The sequence below is a fragment of the Scophthalmus maximus genome, chromosome 16, assembly GCF_022379125.1.
Source record: "Scophthalmus maximus strain ysfricsl-2021 chromosome 16, ASM2237912v1, whole genome shotgun sequence".
NCBI lineage: Eukaryota > Metazoa > Chordata > Actinopteri > Pleuronectiformes > Scophthalmidae > Scophthalmus > Scophthalmus maximus.
The window spans coordinates 16,488,539-16,511,992 of NC_061530.1; the positions used below are offsets into that span (position 1 = coordinate 16,488,539).

The 23,454-nt window shown below is 48.6% G+C and overlaps 1 protein-coding gene across 4 annotated transcripts in view; it reads right to left on the reverse strand.

Annotated features, from left to right (window-relative positions):
* Nucleotides 1-23,454, reverse strand: part of usp54b (ubiquitin specific peptidase 54b) — a 43,213-nt gene that overhangs the window by 3,445 nt on the left and 16,314 nt on the right. For 3 of the 4 annotated variants that reach the window (XM_035613530.2, XM_035613532.2, XM_035613531.2), the window contains 16 exons: nucleotides 19,521-19,655; nucleotides 18,293-18,406; nucleotides 18,104-18,186; nucleotides 16,310-16,415; nucleotides 13,357-13,503; nucleotides 11,034-11,183; nucleotides 10,546-10,738; nucleotides 10,135-10,317; nucleotides 9,634-9,853; nucleotides 8,609-8,995; nucleotides 8,204-8,331; nucleotides 7,891-8,049; nucleotides 4,534-4,681; nucleotides 1,329-2,158; nucleotides 1,044-1,171; nucleotides 818-949 (listed from right to left, as the gene is read on the reverse strand). In XM_035613530.2, coding sequence (XP_035469423.1) covers nucleotides 818-949; nucleotides 1,044-1,171; nucleotides 1,329-2,158; nucleotides 4,534-4,681; nucleotides 7,891-8,049; nucleotides 8,204-8,331; nucleotides 8,609-8,995; nucleotides 9,634-9,853; nucleotides 10,135-10,317; nucleotides 10,546-10,738; nucleotides 11,034-11,183; nucleotides 13,357-13,503; nucleotides 16,310-16,415; nucleotides 18,104-18,186; nucleotides 18,293-18,406; nucleotides 19,521-19,655 — 3,243 coding nt within the window. Of the gene's footprint in view, nucleotides 1-449; nucleotides 590-817; nucleotides 950-1,043; nucleotides 1,172-1,328; nucleotides 2,159-4,533; nucleotides 4,682-7,890; nucleotides 8,050-8,203; nucleotides 8,332-8,608; nucleotides 8,996-9,633; nucleotides 9,854-10,134; nucleotides 10,318-10,545; nucleotides 10,739-11,033; nucleotides 11,184-13,356; nucleotides 13,504-16,309; nucleotides 16,416-18,103; nucleotides 18,187-18,292; nucleotides 18,407-19,520; nucleotides 19,656-23,454 lie in introns of all 4 variants that reach the window. The other variant, XR_004785741.2, reaches the window with a different exon arrangement.

Consider the following 23,454-nt stretch of genomic DNA (forward strand, 5'->3'; position numbering starts at 1 on the left):
GTTGCAACCTGAAAGAAGAATGAAATATTTATATTTCAAATTTGCGTCACTGTGTCTATATTATCGACTACTGCGATAGCGCCACTGCAGCATCCAGCTGCAGTTAAGATACAAAATAATGATTTCGCCTGGCACAGGGATGGAAATGACCTGTGCTTGTCCACAGCTACTACAAATCTGTGCACATCCCCGGGACATCGCTACGTGCCAAAAAGGGGCTTAGCCTACTTTTGTGCTGCATGAGTCTGATTCGCCACAGAGTCCAATGTTCAACCAGAAACTTTTCACAAAATCCAGAAAAATACTTTTACTAAGCTATTCTGACCTGATTTTAAAAAGTGCTCTGAACCCACTCATCCGAGTGTCTCAACCAAGGAAATCCAGAGAGTTTACCGTTAGTAGTGTTTATGCTTCATAGAATAGAGGTATGGGCTCAGCACAGTGTTTACCTGTGAAGCAGTGGAGGGAGGTGGTCATGAGAAGGTGTTGGTGATGAGGATGATGGAGAAGATGAGAGTGGTGAAATAGCAACAGGGACTCAGAAGAGAGGAAGTTAGCAAGGAGAGGCACTGACATCAGTCTGCTTCACCTTCGAGAGAGAAAGAGGAGAGAGAGAGAGAGAAGAGGAAGCAAAGAGCAAGGGGACAGATAGGAGATCGAAAAGCAGGACAACAGGAAGAAACGGGACAAAGGGCGGGGAAGAAGAGCACAGGGGAAAGCCATGTGTAAAGTGAAGTGCCACGGTGGGAGTATCAGGCAGATGCAGTTCAGTAGCACAGCCATCGGGAGGCAGCAGAGCTGCGGAAAACACACTCACAAAGCTGCGGGTTGCAGTGAGGCGGCCGCGGCGCGAGGTCACCACTGTGCCGCTCAGGCTGCGGCCAATTCGCCGCAGGTTTTCCCCGTCGCCGGGCTCCGCCCCAAAACGCAGATCCCGCACCATCGCTGGCTGCAGAGGGAGAAAACGCGTCCGTGAGATGTTGGACAGCGGTGAGGGGCGAACATGCGAGGGGGGGCCTGCGTTGGAAAGACGTAGGTGTCACCTTGTTGAGGTAGGTGGGGGTGCTGGTGCCATCAGCCCCATACACACTCCTCTCCATGTCTGCGTTGGGGGTCTTAGAGCGACCCTGCCCTCCCACCCTGGATATGAGCCTCTCTGACGGGCTGCAGCCTGAAAACACACACACGGCAGCTGACGGCATGAACAAAGCCTCCTCTGAAATTTGATTGAGGCGTATTAACAACTTGAACCTTTTTTATTCCCCTGTGTTCATCTTAAATTTACCTATTTGGAATCGTGTGTGTGTGTGTGTGGGGGCGGGGCATACCTGTCTTTCCAGCCTGCAGACTGGCCTGGAAAAGGGAGTCAAGCTCAGACAGCTCAGCCTCCTCGCGGTCATAGCGGGGGTCACTGTGTTGCCCTGGGGCATGCTGGGAGCTGCGGTGCCCTGGAGAGTACTGGCAACTGTAGCTGTAGTTCTGGCTGGACGCCCGCGGCCTGATGGGAGCGCAGTAGTCTGGGGGCGTGCTGTATGGCATCACCACGGCGTCAGGGCGGTCCAAACTCCAGGAGGACCAATGACGTGTGCCGCCGTCGGACGCGTCCCCGTGCCTCAGCCAGTGCTGGGTGGCGACAGTGGGGGAATGGGGCCGGGGGGGCTGCCAGAGAGGCGCTAGAGGTTTCCTTTGCCCAGAGGCTTCCAGTGGGGAGGATGGGGGAGGAGTAGAGGGCAGAGGGGTAGGGGGTGTGTGTGTGGGCTCAAGGTGTGTGGAGTGTGCGGTGTGTGTGATGTGTGTATCCCAGAGACGCAGAGGAAGCGAGGGCAGAGAGATGGCTAGGTGCTTCCCCAGAGGTCTGACACTCACCCCCCCTGCCTGCAGCAACTCACACAGCCTCACCCCGGTCCCCTCCCTCCCATCTTCACCTTCCTCCCTTCTCCTCCCCACACATCCGACCTCCTCCTCCTCCTCCTCCCCTCGGCTGGAAGGGGCACAAGGGTGAGCGATGCTGAGGCTGAGTGGGGGTCGGGGGGGAGCGGGCCGATAGGGTGGAGGGGGCGGGTCCGGGCCCAGAGCAGCATCCTGGTTGGGCACTGCCTGGTCCTCTTCCTCCTCCTGATTGGGCGTCAGCAGTACTTGGACCGGGCCAGGCTGTTCACTGGAGGACATGGAGAAGGAGGGTGTCAGTCGGAAAATGGGTCTTTTAAAAACTAAACCAAAAAAAAAAAGAGAACTGCTCTGACGTCAGGTGAGTTACTGCATAGAGGGAAGGTCACAACACAGCACACCAGGATAACACACGCGCGCGGACATGCACACACACACACACACACAAAACAAACAGCTACAAACACACAATGATGCAGCCTTGTGCAAGCGTCGCTTTTGTGCATGGGATTTCACAGCCATGCTGTTTATGAATCAGGCGCAAGCTCAACCTCCTGATCTGAACGCATCCAGCTCCAAACACCAAATGGGTTTCGACTCTAATCTGATTTCCAGAACAACAAATCTGCCCCGTGGTGCACCGAGCACCGCAGTATATCAACAATGACTGGCTCCCTCAGTTTGGAGCAATTCGGTCTCACCGGGCCACTATATTATTTATTGATTTAAATACATTGATATGTGGAGGATATGATATATGTTGGAAATTAGCAGGATCCGCTCTGTAGAGAAATCGTGCCTATTCTGGAGTCTATCCGTGTGTTGAAAACTAGTGTGTGTGTGTGTGTGTGTCTGTAAATTAGTGTCTATTTTGATGTGTGTGTGTGCGCAGACCTGTACGTGTCTACATGAGCGCCAGCCTCCATCCCCCACATTAACTCCGCCGTCTCTTTTCAGCCTTAGTAATTACCCAGCAGGCTTTGCAGCAGCGAGCCATAAATCAGAGGCTTGTGTTGATCAATAGAGGAGAGGAGGAAGGTAATAAAAGAGGCTGAGCGCTGAGCTCTATACCTCCTCCTCCGTTCCTTTCAGTCCTGCTGTTAACAGTTTGGATTCACAGTTTATTAATTTTTAATAAATTTGGCTTCAGTTACAACTGAGACTATATACCAAACATTGCCACAACTAAGTTAGCACCTCCAACCCTCGTCTCTGTCTATTCAGCGGGTTCCAAGACTCCTTAAAACATCTAATAGGAGAATGTTGTATATTAGATTGTGAGATTACAATGAATCTCACCATTAAATCACGTATGTGATTAACTCCTGACTATATTTCTAACTTATTACCTCCATATGAGCCTGAGTTTAACATGAGATGCTCAGTGAGGTGCTTAAATGTAGTTATAAGCTAAAGACCAGAAGACCAGACCGCAAATCAGCAAGTACCACCCCTCATCAAAATCGTAATCTAATCTATTTTTGCGGGAAATTATGAAAAATGCCTATCACTATTTCCTAAAGCCCAAGTTGACGTCTTCAGATTGTTTGTTTTGTGAAGTCCAAAGCCCAGAAAATATTCAGTCTACTATCATACAAGACAAAGAAGCAAACAGGGAATGTTTCCAATATTTGCGTGAATGACAACTTAATCAATTAATCGATCAAATACCAACATCCGTGAGTCTTTGGTTCCAAAGCCTGTGAGATGCAAGTCTTGTTATCATCATTTATTTAATAAAACGAGTTTGCATTATCTCACATTTAAATATTTCATATTTAGAAAAATTGAGTGAAAATATCTTTTTCACTCAAAAACTCTTCTGCTTAAACTGACTTTCCCCTATTCACGCATACAAAAAAGAAGAAAAGAAAAAACCTTGACACATCAGCAGGGAAAACCAGAAACTGACTCACTGTGAAAACACAAACACAGCAGCATAAAAAGCCCAACAAAATAGAAAAAGAAAAACGCAGCACGGGAATCTATGACTGGAATCTCATGGCAGCACGCGGGGGCAGAGAGACAGCGACGGACGGCAGCGTTCACAGAGCGCAGACGGAAAGATCAGCAGCACGCAGGGAGCGGAGGGAAGCCTCGGCAGCACACGGCCACAAAGAGCAGCACAACAACGATGAAGGGGAAGCGGTGGAGCGCGGAGAGCATCGCAGCCTCTCTCTTCTTATTCTCGACCGGCGACACAGAGGCCGGCGGAGCAGGTTATTCCTGCACTGCAACAAACACACAAACACGGGGGCATGACTGTATATAGTCAAGTGTGTGTGTGCTTGAGAACACACACACACACACACACATTCAAACAGACATACACACATACAGCGGGGTGTGAGAGTGCAGTGCTGGGTGGTTATTAAAAAAAATGCGGGGTTCTGGGATTTGTGGGGGGGTGGGGGGTGCAGCCAGAGCTGGAGACACACACATGAGGGTGTTGGGGTGTTTTGGGGCAGCCAGCACTCAGAGGACACACACTTAGGAGTCCTGCAGCGGGTTTGGGGACAGCTCGAGCTGAGGACACACACAAAGTGAGGGAGAGGGAAGAAGGGGGGAGAGGGGGTCTGAGGTGAATCTGAGACGGGCACCGTTGTGGACACATAAGGAGAGGGGGGGGGGGGGCAGTGTTGGTACCTGTGACGCCCCTGTGGACGGGCGCTTCCTGCCTCCAGTTCCATTTCCTGATCCTGCCTGCGTTTGATTGGGCCCCCAGTGCTCCTCATGCACGCGGCTACAGCCAATCCGCTATGAGCGTTAGCCTCATGCAGGGGTCTGAGCACAGCTGAAGATGTTAACAACAGAGCGGGAGATTTAAAATGAACAAATAAAGAAAAGGAAAAAAGAGAGAGAGAGAGAGAAGCGTCGACAAGGTGGCGGAGAAAGGAAGAGGAATATGAGAAGGTGTGAGAGAGAGAGGGAGAGAGAGAGAGAGAGAGGATGAACACACAGGTGAGACAAAGGGAGACAGAGAAAAAGAGAAGCAGAGCAGAAGGAGTGGTTATGAGGGGGCCGGCATGCGTTACGCTCCTCTACTGTAAGTCAACACGTGTGTATTTTATTAAACATGTACAGAGTTGCAAAGTGGGAGGATTTATTTAGGACTACTTTGGATCGATGCAATCATTTACACAAAGTATTGGTAACTGCTAGAAACATATGGGGATTCCTTTAAACTGTGATTCTCAAGAAGAAGTACACTGAGGTACAAGTGATCACAGGCTTTATGATTCAATCGTGTGGGCAGCTAATGGCGAGCTACAGCCACAAATTACACTTCATTCAGATCAAGTTCAGATTCTTATAGCATTTGTGGCTTTTTCTTCCTGATTACATCACAGGACCGAGGCTGGAATAAACAAAACTGACGAATATACGAAGATCCAAAGATGAAATTGCACATTTATTCTGTAAAAAAACTAAACGTTGCCGTCATGAGCGATAAAATGAACCCTTCCTGAATACTATTTGATCATGTTAACAAACTTTTACATTCCTGTGTAGACTCACAGACATTAGTGAGTCACTCATGTACAGTATGACAGCAGCATTACCCTGCAATTTCCACTTATATAGTCTCCACTGACAAATCCACTACTTTATCACCGGAAGAGCATTTTGAAACAGGAACATTTTTAAATTAGGGGAGGAAAAATAAATCCAGACCCATCATCTTCCCACTTCACAACTCTAGTGTTTATGCATATATATGTGTCAATTTGCCCTGGAGTTAGAAAATCAAAAAAAAAAAAAAGAAGTCAACATTAGATAAGTGAGGAGCAAAGTTGAGGCTACGTTCATCGAGCTACCGACATCAGACAGGGGACAGAAAAGGGACAGTTCGAAAAGATGTCGTTTTTTTCGAAAGGAAGCTTTCCAAAGTGCGTGGCCTTGTGAACGCACCCTGAATGGTGATGGTTTGTTGTTAAAGAAGATGCAGAAAAAGGACAACAAAGGAAAAGCCATCACCCGTCCTGGCTCGGTTTTAGAACACTTTGGCTTGTCGGGGACAGAATAGAGCAGGGCCGATGGCCGCTCTGTTGCTGTTGCTGTCGGCCCAAACGACCTCTGACGCACCGAGGCAGATTGTCCGGAGTCCGCCGGACAACCATCGATACGGATGTGGAAGCCCAAGTTTCTGTTATGTAATCGCACCGATAGCGTCGCCATCTGTTCATTCGCCAGGCGTCCTCTCACTTCATCAAGGTTGAGTGTACTCACAGGGCAGGGAGGTGTGTGTGTGTGTGTGTGTGTGTGTGTGTGTGTGTGTGTGTGTGTGTGTGTGTGTGTGTGCGTGTGTGTCAGGTACATGAGGCAGAACACACCGAGGCACACACAGTATAGGACAGACAGGACACAGCACAATAATCCCTGATATAGATTAATATATGCTGAGCTAGACGGGAGAAAACCTGCCCACCTCGTTCAAAGTGGGATTTTTGTTTTTACAGTTGTCTTCTGCTTTGGACAGTAGACCAGGCTACCGGAGCCAGAAAACAGAGTAGGAGCTTCTGTGTACAAAACTTCTTCCTTCTCCTCCGTTATCATCCAAAGTGGTGTTGACAACTTCCTCAGGAGCTCTGAGGAAAAGTACCTGCGTCCTCTACTGCAGCGTCTTAACGGCAGTGACCAAACAGTGATACCACCTGGAACCACTAGGGGGCACCAAAAGTTGTCCGTTGCCTCCTTAATCCAAAGTTTCTTAGAATCAACCAAAGTCTCTCGCTCTTCCGCCGTGTATCTGTGCGTATGACACCAGCAACGCATCAACTCACGCGGCAACATCTCCGCAGACTTTCAACTTTTCAACACCACGTCGTGAATGCACTATCAGACATTCCCTTCCTTATATACGCCAGATATTTTCAAAACTACATGCCCCCAATCTGTGACGGAAATGTGTACCGAAAACCGGAAACAAGATTAACCTCTGGAATTCACACACACACACACACACACACACACACACACACACACACGAGGATACACTGTGCATAGCAGGTATATATATATGACTAGTTGTATGTATGTAAATGAATAAACATAAACACGAAGTAACACAAACATACTCAAACACATATACTGCATATAAAGTAAGGGGAAAATACAAAAGCGCGCACACACACACACACACACACACACACACACACACAATTTGGCCGGGGCATCAGTGCTCTGAGCTTGGAGTGGGATTAGGATTTTAAATGAGAACTATTAGAGACACACACACACACACACACACACACACACACACATATTCTGACATAAAACACTCATGGATGACACACAAAAACCCGATGTATACAGTATAGGTCAGAGTAGCACAATGGACTATCAGACAAATAAAAAATACAGACGCAGGGAGACAGATGGCGGGACAGACGCACAGATGGGAAAGAGGACAAAGAGGAGGTCGGACAGAAGCACGGACAAACAAGTCACTGTCAGCGCTAAACACGACTACAGGAGATAATGTGACCTCAAAGTTGCACCAGGCGAGACTTTTACATAGAGAAACACTTCATCACAAATTGACGAGCGGGCGAATGGTTTGTTTGGAGACGGACGACGTCGCCCCGTGCAGCTTTAAATGCAGGTATCTCCTGACATTCCTCTCAAAGGGTCAGTTCACACAAATTCGCAGGAGAACACATACAATCCCACTTGTCCCTGGCAGTATCTCACCAGGCAGACAGCGGAGTTTGGAGCTCACTGTGTGAACAGGTTTCCTCTGATATCAATTAATATCCATTAACCTCCATCGTGGAGACAGAAATCTCAGAGGCACACGGCGTGTCTCAACACTCACGCTAAATGAAACCCTAATTATTCACCCTCATGGCCGGAGATAGCACGAGAGACGTGATGAGAAAATATGTTTTTCCTAGATTGGGTGAACCAAAAAACATATGCAGTCCCACACACTTCTTCCTTCTCCTCCACTTCCCACTCCTACCCTCCGTTTCTCCTTTTTAATCCTTCCTTCCTCCCTACCCTGGTGTTGGAGCTGGTCCAGGTCCATGAATTTGCTGGGTCTGGGGTTGAATCCCATTGCTGCCTCCCGCTCCGCCTCCCTCCGCTTCTGCTGCTCCTGCTGGCGGGCTCTCCTCGCCACCTCCTCCTGCAGCTCGTCCAGCTCACTGCGCCCTGAGCCTGAACACGCACACACACACACACACACACACACACACACACACACACACATAGGGGATGAAGAACAATGTGTGGGATCAGTCAAACCACATGCACATTACAGCAGATACACGCACAAATACACATTACAGCAGATACACGCACAAATGCACACCTGTGTTGGCGCTGCTGACCCAGCTGGGTGAAGGCAGCTCCTGCAGGATGGCACCGGTGCTCTTCGACTTGGGCACCGAACGCCAGGAAGGTCCAGACATGAGCACCCGTTTCTGTTGCCCCACCTCCCTGTGGAGAGAAACGAACCGACATGGGGAAGGGACAAAAGGGGCAGAATGCTGAGCACGTCGTCAACACAGACAGACAAACGTGTTCATTGATTGATTTGTTGACCGCTGGGCCATTTGTTGTTGTTAGCGTCACATTATATTCGATGCTCATGGAGTGAAATTGAACGGAGAAAAAAAAAAGAAGGAGGGCCACAACGAGAGCGAGAGAGGCAAAGATGATGAACAGCGGGGAAAACAAAGGCAGAGACAGTAATCGTTATTTGTGGGTTTTCTACCTGTCGGGACTGCTGCTGTTCCTCTCGCTGCTCTCGTAGCCACTCTCCATCCTCTGGATCAGACGTGGCTGGTGCTCCACCCCTCTCAGAGGCGGAGGGGCAGGGGGGCCCATCGTCCGCCCGCCGCCCAGAGACCTGGGCTGCCCGACCAGCCCAAACCCCGCCTCCAACTCCCCGATCTCCCTCCCTTCCACCTCTTGCAGGCCTGGCTGTGTGGGTGGAGCGGGTCCCGGGGCGGGGAGGGAGTCCTGGGGCTCCGGCGGGAGAGAGGGACCAGGCAGCGTGTTGTAGCCCAGAGAGGAGCCTCGCTGGCGGTTGAAGATGCTGTCTATGTTCAGGGCCTCTCTCCTGGGCCTCCAGGTCGGCCTGTAGCGGCCTCCAGATGAACTAGACAGCAATGGACAAAGATGTTACATCAATCTTCAATGGATAAAATCTTCTCAAGACAAAGTAGAATCACTCAATGTTATCAGGGAGTCAAAAACATGACCTACAGGATAACTTGATTACAGACTCATCTAGATCCTTAACTTTGTACTGCCTGTAGATAGAGTGTGAAATACTAATACATATGCTTCGTGACAGATATTGCAGTCGCGGTGATCATGTTATTGGACATTAAATAAAGAGCATGTAGACATAAAAAGAATACGTACATAAGTCCTATAGTTTGGTTTTATTTGACCTTGAGCACCACTCCTGCAACGTTGGTAGGTAAAAAGTTAATTCATTCAAGTACGGAACTTTGTTTGACGTACAAATGATCCAGTATTTCACAAAAAAAAACACCAATTACAAATATGTTATCATAAATTGGAGCAGAACTCTGTTTGTCCTTCTGTGCTTCCTCATTATTAATCTCACAGCCCCTCAGATTTATCTTGTGACCCTTCTGCACCACCAGACTAATCTAAGTGTATATAAAGTATCTGGGAAAAGCCTCAACAGTGATGATGCATCAGTATTGACAATCTAATAATGTTCATGTTTACATGGTTTGACCAGGACTGTCAGTGGTGCAGTACCTGGACTTGCTCTCACTGCTGGTGCTTTCATCCTCCCAGTGGGGGCCCCCAGCCCCGCCCTCGCAGCCCCCTACTCCTGACGAAGAGGAGGAGGACAGGGGACGAGAGGAGGAGGAGGAGGAGGTGAGAGGCCGGCGCGAGGAGAGGAGGAAGACGGCCGTCTCCTTGTACTCCGGCAGGGGAGGAGAGGACGGGCGGGGGGGACCCTCCACTGCTGACTCTGAAAGTGGGAGAAGAGGTAAATGCAACCAAATTTGTATTTATTGCACAGGGGATAATTATGTAGGCAGCATTCCAATTGAATATGAGAATAACCACGAAAAGAGGTGCAAAACCTGAAGAATCTGTAATGACGAATCACAGGGGCAGAAAAAAGTACTGCAGCTTTGCACTTTCTCTAAAAAAAAAACCCTGTGGTCAATCGTGTATTTGCAGTTGTTTGGAGTTTTTTTGCTGCACTCTGTGAGTCTAGGTAGCTTTGCTGCCGGACATCAGTTTTACCTCTGGCGTCAGCACTGTGCGGTGGGGTGCCGATGTCGTAGTTGCAGACCACCGTGGTCTGGGATTCACTGGAGAGGTGGCTGCCCGTGGACTGGTGGAGCGATCGGCTGCGGGAGGCGCGGTGACTCGAGCTGTCCGTCGAAGAGTCGGTCCGAGTGTCGCTGGATATGGACGGCTCCCGACCTGGGGGAGCGCGAGAGACAGAGCGGGGAACTTTTAGCTAGTCCTGCATCCCAATATGTTCGTATGCAAAAGGCGGGCAAATAAGTTCAGTCTCTGCAGCGTATAGAGGCAAGGGGCTGGATTATGGGGTTGAAGGTCAGAGCTCTAAAGCTCTAATGAAGCTCGCAGTGATGAACACAGAAGTAATCTATTCTGATCTGTAGCAGAGTGTTTTTATCTTTGCTGTACCGGAGTCTTCGCTGTCGTAACCAGCCTTGCTGCTGCAGTGCTGAAGCTCCAGCTGCGGGTTGGAGCTGGTACAGGGGTTGGGGCTCTCCTGCAGTATCACCGGCGTCCCACGGGGGTCAGCGTAGAGCAGCAGCAGGGGCTGATAGTGGCCTTTGATACAGCGGGACACCACGTCCTTCCACTTCGGGCCGATCTGGAGGTGCAGCGAGGGAACCCACGCTCACACAGACGCACGTACTTTGCAGCTTTATGGAACACAACTCACGCTCAGACAGAGTGACACAACATCCGACCAGTTTTAGCTCTGAAGCCCGCGGCACGATTTGAACAGAGGCTGAGGGTTAAAACAGAGCGCGCGGCGCTTCGACTAACACGCAGCGCGGCCCCAGTCGCTCCTGCCGCGCACGGGCACAACTGGAGATGCGGCTGATGCTGCACGGCGCACCCTCCCCCGCGGCGCAGCATGCAGACTCCCAGCTGGGTCTCACCTCTTTGACGTGGGCGTCGTCGAAGTACATCCACTTGCGTAGCTTGGTCTGGAAGAAGAAGGTGGAGTAGTGCTTACCGTAGTAGCACACCATGCCCACCAAATAGAGCTCCGCCTGGCGAGCCCTCTCCTCTGTCACACGGTAGAACAACTACAGAGAGAGAGAGAGAGAGAGAGAGAAGAGGAGGGGAGGGGAGGAGGAGGAGGAGACCCGGAGGGAGGGAGGGAGGGAGGGATGCAGGGAAGAGAGGGAGAGGTGTGCGGTAGCGGAGGAGATAGAGACAGGAGGAGTTAATGTGAATACGAGCACATTTTTGCTCACCTAGTGTATATGCTGAATGCAGTAATCCTTCACATGCATCCACTCTCCTTCCCCTCGTATCGTGCACGCACTGGACACGCTGCTGCAGATACTGTACGCTGCAGCTCTCTCATGCAGAAATTATTCACAGTTGTCACACTGATGCCTCGGTACGCGCAGCTGCTGCAGGGAGAGCGGATGCTTCTGCACGTTTCATACGGGGACCACTGTGCATAAGCACTCAGAGCGGGAAATGGACAACAAACTGATTGCATAGTTTTGACGGCGATAGGAAAAAACGACATCATTGTCATCACCATCGTCGTCGTTGTCATCGTCCACCGTTACTGCGAACCTTCCCTTCACCACGTTATTCTCTTGGCCGCACAGGGACGGGGTATTCTCAGAGAAATGGCAACTCAATTGACGGCACCAATGGAGCTGCGTCACGCGATGCGTAACCGAAAAACGCGGAAGCGAACAGCGTTCCCCCCGGTATCCATCCCCAGTGACGCAGACGGCAGACAGTGGAACAGCCCGGTTGACAAACACAACTGAACCTCAAAAAGAATCTTTGTCGATGGGGGAACAAAAGCAGTCGAAGAGATAAAACAAGAGCGAAACCTCGGACGGGCATTCGCTCCGTGGAGAGATCGACTTCTGGGACCTGAGAGGCTTCAAAAACATCATGCAGTTTGTTTTCTTCCTGCTAGATCAGTAAGTAGCGCGACCAGCCTACCTCTCAATACTACCCTGGACGTTTGACTCAAGGTTATTTGTTCATATTGGGATTTTTCACGGTTGTTTCTGCTTTGGACGGTAGACAGGCTACTGGCATTTGAATCCTGTCTCTCTGTATTTTAACAAATCATCTTGACCAATATGGTTCAAAAAGTGTGAATAACAATTTTCTTGGTCCAAAACTAACAATTACTTTCTTATTTGAGCCGATTTATCATCAGCCTATAGAAGGTGAGACAATAATTTCCACAACCCAAGTTGATGTTTTCCAGTTCTTTCTTTTCTCCAACCAACAGTAAAATTATATATATATATATATATATATATACAGTATATATATATGTATAATAGCCCTAACACAACATACAAACAATAATAAAATCAACTAATGTTATTTAAAAAAGCAACGACAAACAGCAAATCCTCACATTTTAGAAGCTGGTACCAGTACGTGTTCAGCATTTATGCTTGATAAATGGATTGAAGTAAAGATGAATCGATTGACATGATCATTTTACTGCAGAAGACTAATGGTTTCAGCACTGACATAATTGAATCCGAGGAGAGAAAGGACAAGCGCAGCAGGGAATCGGAGCAGAGAGACAGAGAGAGGAAGTGACAACGGGACAACGTGGATGCAGGTGGATTCACTCGTTCCATCTTTCTAAAAACACAACCACACAAGAGCAGAAAATTCAACCGCGCATTCTTCCGATTGGTATCTGACAACTGGCCTCCTCTCACGGCATTGGGATAAATAGATAAAAACGAGAGAGACACCGGCCGGCCACAGAGATACAAGATAGAAGATATAGGGACGAACTTGACTAACTACAACACATATTCATATTCACAGATCCATTATTCATGGATATCACTTCAGAATCAGAAAGCGGCTGGCGATGTTACAGTGGCATTAAAATGCATCAACAGCACTCAGTCATGACACGATGTATGGCCTGTCTGTGTGTGCGTGCGTGTGTGTGTGTGTGTGTGTGTGTGTGTGTGTGTGTGTGTGTGTGTGTGTGTGTGTGTGTACAGCGCGAGTTGTGAAAGCTGCAGCAGGAGACACTATATGAGATGAATGGAACTCAGGTGGAAAGCGTGTTAGGACACGATTGGTGGAGTTTATCGAGGCCCACATCATGCACATATTTGTCTCCGGAATATTATCAAGTATGTGTCTGTGCACATTTATGTGTATTTCATCACAGGCGATATGATTATGTGATGATGAGTGTGTGTAACGGGTGTAACGTGTGTGTGTGTGCGATCCCCTTACGTCTCCCAAACGAAGGCAGGTCCCCAGGCTGTGTATGACGTCCTCCGCCAGGTCCGAGTGGTCCGAGTCCCACACCAACCCGATGGACACGATCTCCGGAGAGTTCATCAGCACCCGGCGGATACGCAGCACCTCCCCACAGTTACTCTGTGATGGAGGGACGGAGAGAGAGAGAGAGAGAGAGAGAGAGAGAGAGAGAGAGAGAGAGAGAGAGAGAGAATGGGCTTGATAAGAAGGAGACAACCTGCACGTGTGATCAAACAAGTTTAGAGTGTGACAACAGTGCAAACCATCCCTTTATTTGGCAAAAATCGTGGACACGCACATGCACACATCGGATGAGGCGAGTAGCAGGACAATGAGGGGTTAACGACGGAAGGCAGGAGAGAAGAGGTGATGAAAGGACAGTGAGAGAGAGAACAACAGAGAGAAAGAAGCTCTGTGCTGAGTCCCTCTTGTCCCTTGGGCCTTCTGTTGAGTTCAGAACCGCGTGTTCTGAATCCTTCCTTTGAGTCATGACCCACCGCAGAGCACGCACGCACACTCACGCACACTCACGCACACTCACGCACACTCACACACACACAAACACACACACACACACGTGCGCGAGCAATGCTGAAAGTGCTGGCGGAGCGGGCTCGGAAACAGCCTGAGAACACCCTGGCAACCAGACACATTGCCAAACACAACACACACACACACACACTCACACACACTCACTCACACACACACACACATATGCACAAGCGCACGCACAGAACTGTCCCTTTGGTGGGCGGCGGGCCGTCTCGCGCTGGCACCAGAGACGACAGGAAGGTGTTTTTGCCAGGTTTTTTTTCTTTTCTTTCGCTCCTCGGTTCCCAGGAAGCGGCACAAACACGGGCCAGCGAGCAGCGGCCAAGCGGCGCAGCGCCGGGACAACATGGCTGTCTGTTAGCCCGGGACACGAGCGCGCGTCACCACGTCGCCCGTCGAAAGGACCGCGCGGACAGATTCGCCCCTCTGCTTCAGACTACAACATTGATCGGAGGCAGTCTCATGAATTTTATATGCAAAGATTTTTTTTGTTCTTCTTCTTCTCCATCCCCCCCTGCTGTGGCTGTGCAGACCTTTCCCCAGAGCGTGCGAGTTACATAACGGCGCTGCTGGTCAGAGCACACTGTGGGTTTGCAGAATGCTGATAGCGGCATTGTTCAGAGCATAAATGAAACAACATTTTGGAAATAACGTTTTTTTTTTTTTTTGGGGGGGTGCGATGACAGCTGAGTTACTGAATGCATTCGTCCTACTTAAAAAAGGGCGATTCCAATTTATTCGCAACTTGGGCTTTACTCCCGTAGGTTCCTCCATCATTTTCCGCCCAAGTTGTTGGGCGAGGCCTCGCCGCAACGACGCCAGGCCGGGCAAAAGAAAAACGCGAGCGGCGCGTTTTTAAACCAGCCGACGTTCAGCTTTTCACGTGGAGGTGAAACCAGAAGCGAAGCCAAAGGTTTGAGTAGCCTGTGAGCAAGTCGTGCATGCTCATGTGTGACAAGTGTGTCAAAGTGAGCTGAAGGGCCCCGTGTTATAATTTTATTTTAAATGTATCTTTACGAACAGGTTGGAGTTACTTGTGCTTGCTACCTCTCTCATGTGGGACGAATACGACGGAGCAAATTTTGGCGGGACAACTGTCAATCCATGTAGCACAGAACCACGGCAACATCCAATATATTCAGCCAAGTAACCAAAAACAAACTAAGAGACAGGGGCAAAAATATAACCTCCTGGGCGGAGGTAATTATGTACTCAAAAGACTTTCTGCAAACGGCACAATCTATGAGCTTCCATAAGAGATATCTGAATAACACTAAAACTGGAGTCTTATTTCAAACACCTAAAAAAAAAAAAAAAGACCAGTATCAGTATCAGTACTTTGCAGTTTCCTCTCTCTCTCTCTCCTATCTTGAATCCGGCACCTGCAGTATCTTCCGGCAGCCTCGCTCTCGTCCCAACGCCGCCACTTTGTCTGAGCAAAGCCCAAAGGCGGCAATAACACAAGATGGGCGCGGCGAGCGACGCAAGGCGAACACAGGCGGGTCGTGCGACTCCCGCGGGACAGTGACGCCGTCCGGAACCGCGGATAAACCAAATGGCGTTCATCGGTGTGTCGGGAGGGGGCGGCCGCTCGACTGGGCCCGGACACTTTGGCAGACTCTGGCCAATCTAGCCGGATCCATTCGGGGCAGCAGCCTCTTTCCCACGCGGCAGCGACGACACACAGACATCGCCAACGGAGGGAACTACAAAGCGTCCCTCCATCCACCCGCCCTCTTCCACCACCTTCACCTCCCTCCGTCCGTTCTCCCCTCGGTTCCCTCGTCCTTCCTCTCGCCAGACCCTGCTCCTCGGCGCTTCTGCACACTTGAGACTCATCTGGTTTGACCAATTTCAAACCCCGAAAGAAAATGTGTTGGTCTGAAAAGGCTTTGCCCCCGCTCGACGTGGCGCTCCGTTGTTTTCCCGCCTCGGAGAGGGACGCCGACCGGCGGCGCTTTACCGCACAGGAGGTCAACGAGGACAACTCGCAAACATTTATTCCGGCAGCAGAGAGCGAGGAGGGAAAATAGGGGGGAGAAAAAAGCAAAATAAGCTGATGATTATGCAACAGGGGCAGAGAAAAAAAACAAAAAAAAAAACAGGACATGATGAAACTACCAAATTGGTTATGCTGCAAATTATATTTTTAAAATCAGATTTTCAGCATTCTTGTTGCATTATTTGATTTTTTTTTTCTTCATCTAATTATATTAGGAGGAAAACAAAACAACAAAAGCATATTGGGTTACCATAATAGTTAAAAAAAAATGACCAAAAAGTGTCAAGCTGCATATGGAAATGTGCGCCCGTGTGTGTGTGTCCGTGTGTGTGTGTGTGTGTGTGTGTATGTGTACACTGTGTATTATCTCACAGGGCAGTTGCGCAGGTCTCCCATGTTGCTGGCGTTGCGGAGCAGCTCTCCAAACATGTCCGGTGTGGGTTTGTCTCTGCACTCCAGCATCCTCACCGCCTGGTTACTGCAGCATTACACACACACACACACACACACACACACACACACACACACACACACACACAGAACAACAACTGAATCACACACTCGTTGACTGATTTACCCCCCCCCCCCCCAGAACAGCGATTAAACATCTATTTGCCACCAGATTGTTTCCATTCTCTGCATTTAGACGCCGATGCTTCTCAAGGAACAACACACTGAAGAATTCAAAGATTTCTAGGGCAGATAACCCCGAGCCAGCATGTCGCTTAGGCTGCCATCCACACACATCTGCACGGACTCATCTGCTTTCAGTAAGAAAGGGGAAATGAAGGAAATGAAAAGAGCAAAGAAGAAATCCAGATCACACAGCCGTTCTGCGGAAATGCCTAAATCCTTTCTGATCATAATCTTTGACCTTCCCGGAGCTACAAGACGGGGAACATTGTTTCATTTTTATTTCATTTTTTCACTGTTAAATAAAAGGAGAAACTCCCTGTTTGATTCAAAAAGCTTCCTACGCGGATCCCAACTGTTGTTGAGACGATCTCCTCCGGCTGAGCTGCATTCGTCCCTTCGAAGCACAACTGTCCTCTGGAAGGACAGCATCAAATGTGTGTTATTATTATTATTATTATTATCCCTGAATACCAAATGAACTTGTGAGAGCTCCGGCCGCAGCTCCTTACCACGGGATTATGTTGGAATCCCTATTGTTTTTCCGAGTCAAGTATTCCTTTGAGAATAAATATTTTAGCCCCCCCCCCCCCCCCCCCCGTCCTCTCCCCCCAGCCCCTGCGCCCACCCGCTCGTCTTCAGATGAAAAGCTAAGGCAAACACGCAGCCAACAAACATGTTTGTTCCTCTGTTTTACTTGTGTATGAATAAACTTGCACCAGGCCCTTTTTTTTCTTCTTCTTTTTTTCCCCCGCTGCTGCCCTCTGATTATCGTACTCATGTTGACTTAAGCGTATTTGGCATATCACGACTGTAAACAACAGGCTCCACTTAGGGTAAAAATAGCTCGGCTGTGCCAACAGGCACCAACGCGGAGCGGTGGCACCGCTGCCTCGACCCAGCGTGTTTGTTTGTACCTGTGCCGCCCCCCCCCTCACGTCCGCCCCCCCCACGTCCGTCCCTCCACCTCCTCCACTCTGTTTTCAAAATGTCCGAAAGGGTTATGGAGTGATATATCCTCTTATTTCCCTCTCGTTCACAGGCTTTCCGACCCACTGTTCCACTTATAGATTTATGTCGGGCCCCCGGGTCCACTGAATCAAACAGCTGATTGATTACTTCCCCCCCCGCTCCTTATTTCATTGACTCAGAGCATGTGCGCTTATTTTTTATGTAACAATTCTGAGGATGCGCACATGCCTCTCCTGTGTGAGGATTTACCAAGCGACTGTCTGTGTGTGTGTGTGTGTGTGTGTGTGTGCAGACTATACCTTATGCACAAGCTCACCTGCTCCTGAACATACATGTGTGTGCATAATATGTGTGTGTGCGTGTGCATGCGCATGTGTGTGTTATTGTGCTTACAGTTCAGTGTTCAGCGGGGATCCGTGCAGGAGAGAAGAGAACACGCTGTACCTTCCTTTACTGCCACCCAGCCTCAGCTTGCTGCCAGATTTACTGCAGTGTGTGTGTGTGTGTGTGTGTGTGTGTGTGTGTGTGTGCGTGTGCGTGTGCGTGTGTGTCTGGTCTTACCAGAGGGATGTAGTGGAGATGTAATGAACCATCTGAATGAAGGGCAGGGGGTCTGATGTGGCTCCACAGCTGTTACACACACACTGCCAACACAAATCCATCCTCAGAATCATCGCAGGACATTGTGTTTTAAAAAAAAGAAAAAGAAGCTGTTTCATTTGGAAGATCTTTTTCAAGCCACCGACCTACCTGTTCGAACAGAGTCATGGCAAACTTCTGGTGCGGTATGCAGTGTTTGGCTGTGCAGATGTCCTCTCGACTCTCCGCGCTGATGTGGAAGTGGATACGCATCAGGAGGTTCTCCTGAGACACGCAGGAGGCAAAACACACATCAACGGATGCCTTTGTATTGTTTTAATGTGTGTCACTATGGGCTTGAGTCTGTGTATGTTATATATATATATACGTACTGTGTGTGTGTGTGTGTGTGTTTGATCGCTCCTCTCTGTTGGTGCTCTTGTTAATCTGACCGTGGGAGCAGCATCTATATTTCATAAGAGGCCGACGGATTCCCCGACTGAACACATTTACTACCAATCGATCAGACAGCGGCTCGCAGGTACACACACATAAGACACGCGCGCACTGTGGAGGTCTTCAAGGTGGAGAGCGAGAGACGGACGGAAAGTGAGAGACGCGGGAGAAAGCAACAGGACGACTCGCTGTGAAGGAAAGAAACAGACGAGATCGAGCATGAAGATCTTTCAAAAGTCAAACCTGTGACTAATGACGTTTTTTCTTCTTTTTTTTCCCTTCTTCTTCATTTTCCCCTTCAATAGATCCATCCATTCATTCATTAGCTCCACCGCCGATCCGGGCCCCAAAACTCTTACTGTAATGCTCTCTGTATAACTAACAATTCATCCTCATAATACTGCATATTGTTCTTAAACGACAAATTGGATTTTGTGGTATTGTATTTCTATAAATTTAAAGATACACGGGGCTGGAAGGAAAAAGCCCCATAATGCAGCGTAATATACCACCTAACACTGACTGCAGCCTCACGAACAGAGTCGAAACAAAAGTTGAATATTGTAGGCTCGAAGAAAAAAAACACAACCAACGTGTTTCTTTGAGGCTGCTGCGCTGGATTCCCCCCCCCCCCCCGTCCCCCGGAGATTTCTGACTGCAGCAAAGATGTGGAAGTTCCTAAAAATAAGCCTTTAGGCAAACCCTCACCTCTCCCCCGTGTGTGTGTGTGTGTGTGGCCATGTATGTGTGTGTGTGTGTGTGTGTGTCCATGTATGTGTGTGTGTGTGTGTGTGTGTGTGGCCATGTGTGTGTGTGTGTGTGTGTGTGTGTGTGTGTGTGTGTGTGTGTGGCCATGTATGTGTGTGTGTGTGTGTGTGTGTGTGGCCATGTGTGTGTGTGTGTGTGTGTGTGTGTGTGTGCCCATGTGGTGTCGCAGACTCACAAAGCACTCGGCGGCGTCGTCCATGATACCCAGCTGGAAGCGTTGTTCGTCTTGGAAAGTCTTGGCCAGAGCGCTCCGCAGTGCATCCGATGGCAACACGCGCTCACTGCTGAACTGGAACTGAGCAAAGATACTCTGCAGACACACACACACACACACACCCATATAGAAATCCATTAATACTTTATTTCTCTGCTACAAATATACATTGTACCGTAAACGCTTCTCCTGAAAGACCCCTGCATTGTTGGAAAGGGTCCATGCGCACACGCATAGTATATTAAGCGCTTCTTTTTTTCTACTTCTTGCTTCGCTCAGAGTGAAATAAAACCCACTCAACACATTTGTCCAGCAAATCGGCACCGCGTTCCGTCAACTGACCAATAAAAGCCGAACCAGTGGAACTAGTTGTCGGCGCCTGTCAGCAAGTGCCGCACAGCGAAACCCAGAGCCGGACTAAAAGAAACGCCCCGCAGCACAGCTGGCCTCAATATCAGCCCGTATCAATAATAAATGCCGTTTGTAGTGCACTTTTCCCTGATAAAAAAGAGTGCTTCCGTAGCAGTCAAATAGAAACCAAATCAAACTGTTGCAGTGGGGCTCCGAGAGAGAGCTAGGCCACTTAAGTGTGTTTTGAGGGCAGCGTTCAGAGACCAGAGAGACGGATCAGTGCATTCGGAGGGAAAAGACTGGTTTGCATCCATAATACTGCCACAGAGGTTTTATGAACCCATATATATATATATATATATATATATATGTATATATATATACATATACAGCTATTCGATGTTTTCTTTTCAGGGAGGTTATGGATTTGCCTTTGTTCTGCCAAAGGAAGAACACTAAGTGTTTTGGGTAGAGATGCAGATTTCCCGAGCCACTGCACGGTTCCCAATCGTTTTTGGCAATTGGGACCCCTTGAAATACACCGACGTCTGCCAGCGACTTCTCATCGCCGATGTCAGACGTGTACGAGATTAAGAGTTTTCGCCGCTCAACTTCTCAGAGCTACTCACTGAGGCTCAGGGGCCCTAAGAAGAGTTTGATTGGGGGCCCCCCGCTGCATCTGCACCATTGTCAAGGCGTGATCACTCACACGCCCACTGTAAATGTACTATTATCCTACACTATCATTGTTATTATAGCACTGCTCTGAATAGAACACACACAAACACACACAGGACTCAACCACTAAAATAAATTCATAAAATAATTCACGGATACACTTAAAGTGCAATAACTAATTTATATTTTATACTTTTGAATATTCCATGTGCAACTATTGCTACTGCTCTGTATATAGTATTTATATACCTTTGGTGTTTCTTTATTTAATGTTATTTTTTTGTTACATTTTGTACATACTAACCCTTTTCTGTAAATTTCTTATATATTCTTCTGTCCACTCTGCTGCTGTAATGCCCGAATTTCCCCATTGTGGGACGAATAAAGATTTATCTTATCTTATTGATGAATCTCTTCATTATCAGTTTTGGTAGCTGCAGCTTCGTTGTTCTGACAGGGGTAGTGGGGACTTCTTTCTTGATTTCTTCATGCGAGCCGACGGCGAGGTGGAACGAGTATCTCCATGAGTCCTTTCTAATTGTTGTTGTGAACAGAGGCGGTATTTGTAGAAATAGTGGTCGAAACTTGCAGCAGTCGTTCCAGAAAACACAGTCAGTTAGGTTATGTGGCTCATGCGGGTTGAGGAGGAATAAATCCGGATCAATCGACAACTTGAATGTAGTGATTTAAGCCGGAACGTGAGTTGGAATCAGAGGCAGTGGGACTGTAACGTTTGACTGAGGCGGATCTGACGGCGACTAACGCGGGACCGATGAAAGCATCGGATGCCTTTTCCCCACAATGCCGACGGACAAAAATGACCTCATTTTTCTTTTTGTCTTTGGTGAGTAAGAAGAAGAAGAAGAAGAAGAAGAAGAAGAAGAAGATTGAAGGCAAAACCGACCAACGCTAAAAAACAGCGCCGGGAAAAAAAAGCCGGAGTCAGTTTGACGTGTCGGAGCAGCACCTGGTCTTCCGTCCCAGCAGTAATTCAATCACTGATTAGACGGCTGGGCGGACAAACCAGCAGGCGCTCTGTGTCCCGAGGACTCGCGCACACTCCGGAGCGAGTGACGGAAAGATATTCGGGCACAGTCACACATGACTCATCTGTTTGCTTCCGTCTCAGTTGTTCACTGTACAATCAGGCGCACGGCATCGCGTCCACATCTCTGACGCGAGCAAGCGTTCCTGTATTTATTTTGTTCATTTTTTCCTTTTTTTTAAACTTGATCGTCGGACGCGTACGTTTGAATACATTGAAAGTACATTTGTGTGGGGTTTTTTCAAATTTAAAAAAAGGGGTTCTTTGACCAACGCAGACCATCTGGTGGAACAGTGGAGACGCAGGGACCCTTTAAGAAATCTATACGGATGCTTTGCTAATTTTCCCACCATGAAGACTAATCAATGTTATAATCAATTTGTCAGTGATGTGACACTTCCTTTATCGAAAAATTTGATTCCCTCTCAATTCTATTTGGCAAAACTGTTGTGGCAACTTCGCCTCTCTAACCGATTACTATGAACATTCATTTTTTTCTTTCCTGAAACCATAACTTTTTTAACCATAACCATAGATTTTCCTTTCCGAAGTTCCCAGTGGGTTAACGAGAGTAATATGAGCAGTGTCCAGCAACGGAAATTCAGGCCAGAGTTGTTTTCCCGGTCGTAGTGAAATGTTTTCATTTCCCCATCTTTACGTGTCTGGTTGATTAGAAATGTCCAAAGTCATAATTTACTGTAGCAGTTTACAGTGAAGGCCGGTCGTGATCATGTGGAGTGAAAGTGTTATGAAACAACAGGCCTCCGTCTGTGAGTGTGGCCCGAGTGTGTGCAGGCGGAGGGGTTGGCAACGGGAAAGGTAATGCAGTCGTGCTGACGGGGAGCACAGTGTGTGTGTGTGTGTGTGTGTGTGTGTGTGAGAGAGAGAGAGAGAGAGAGAGAGAGGAAGTGAGCAAGAGAGAGAAAGGGAAACAGAAGGAAGAAAAAGGCAATGTGTGAGCAATACGGTGACTGTGTATGCGCGTGTGTGTGTGTGTGTGTGTGTGCGTGCGCGTGTGTGTGTGCGTGCGTGCGCGTGTGTGTGTGTGTTACGGTGGCTGTGCTGACTGCAGCAATGCGCCAAGGAGAATGGAGGGGGAATATACCCTACAGAGAGTGGGAGGAAGGGAGGGAGGAAGGAGGAGAACAGGGAGGGATGAGGCTGAGTGAGTAAGAGAGCGAGGTGTGTGTGTGTGTGTGTGTGCGTGTGTGTGTGTGTGTGTGCGTGCATGCAGTGGTCTAAGTGTGAAGAGAGGAGCACTCAACACCAACTCCCACATTCATTCATCTTTCTTCTTCTCTCCTCTTCTTCTCTCTTCCTATTCCTTGTAGTGTACGTGTGTGTGTGTGTGTGTGTGTGTGTGTGTGTGTGTGTGTGTGTGTGTGTGTGTGTGTGTGTGCGTGTGTGTGTGTGTGTGTGCGTGTGTGTGTGTGTGTGTGCGTGTGTGTTCAGGTATCTGCATCTAAGAGTGTTTTGCTGTTGAGAGAGATAAAGTGTTGCAGTGATTTCTGGAGGGATAGCCACGGGCAGCCTGTGAACTTATGTTTACTACGACAGCGTCTTTATCTGCTGCAGACAAACAGAAACATCTCACACACGATCCGCCCAAAATAAAGCCAACCATAATGATCATTTGTCTCTGTCTGATCCTGAAAAAGGAAAAAGGAAGAGACGTTTGAAAATTGAACACGTCATCGCAGTTCCTTTGGCGCGCGTCTCGCCTGATTGTTCAGAGAGTTTAATCTCCGTTGCTGTGGCAACCACAGCTACAAACAGAAAGCAGGAACAGTGTTACATCTGTTCACATCTGACAAAGGACGG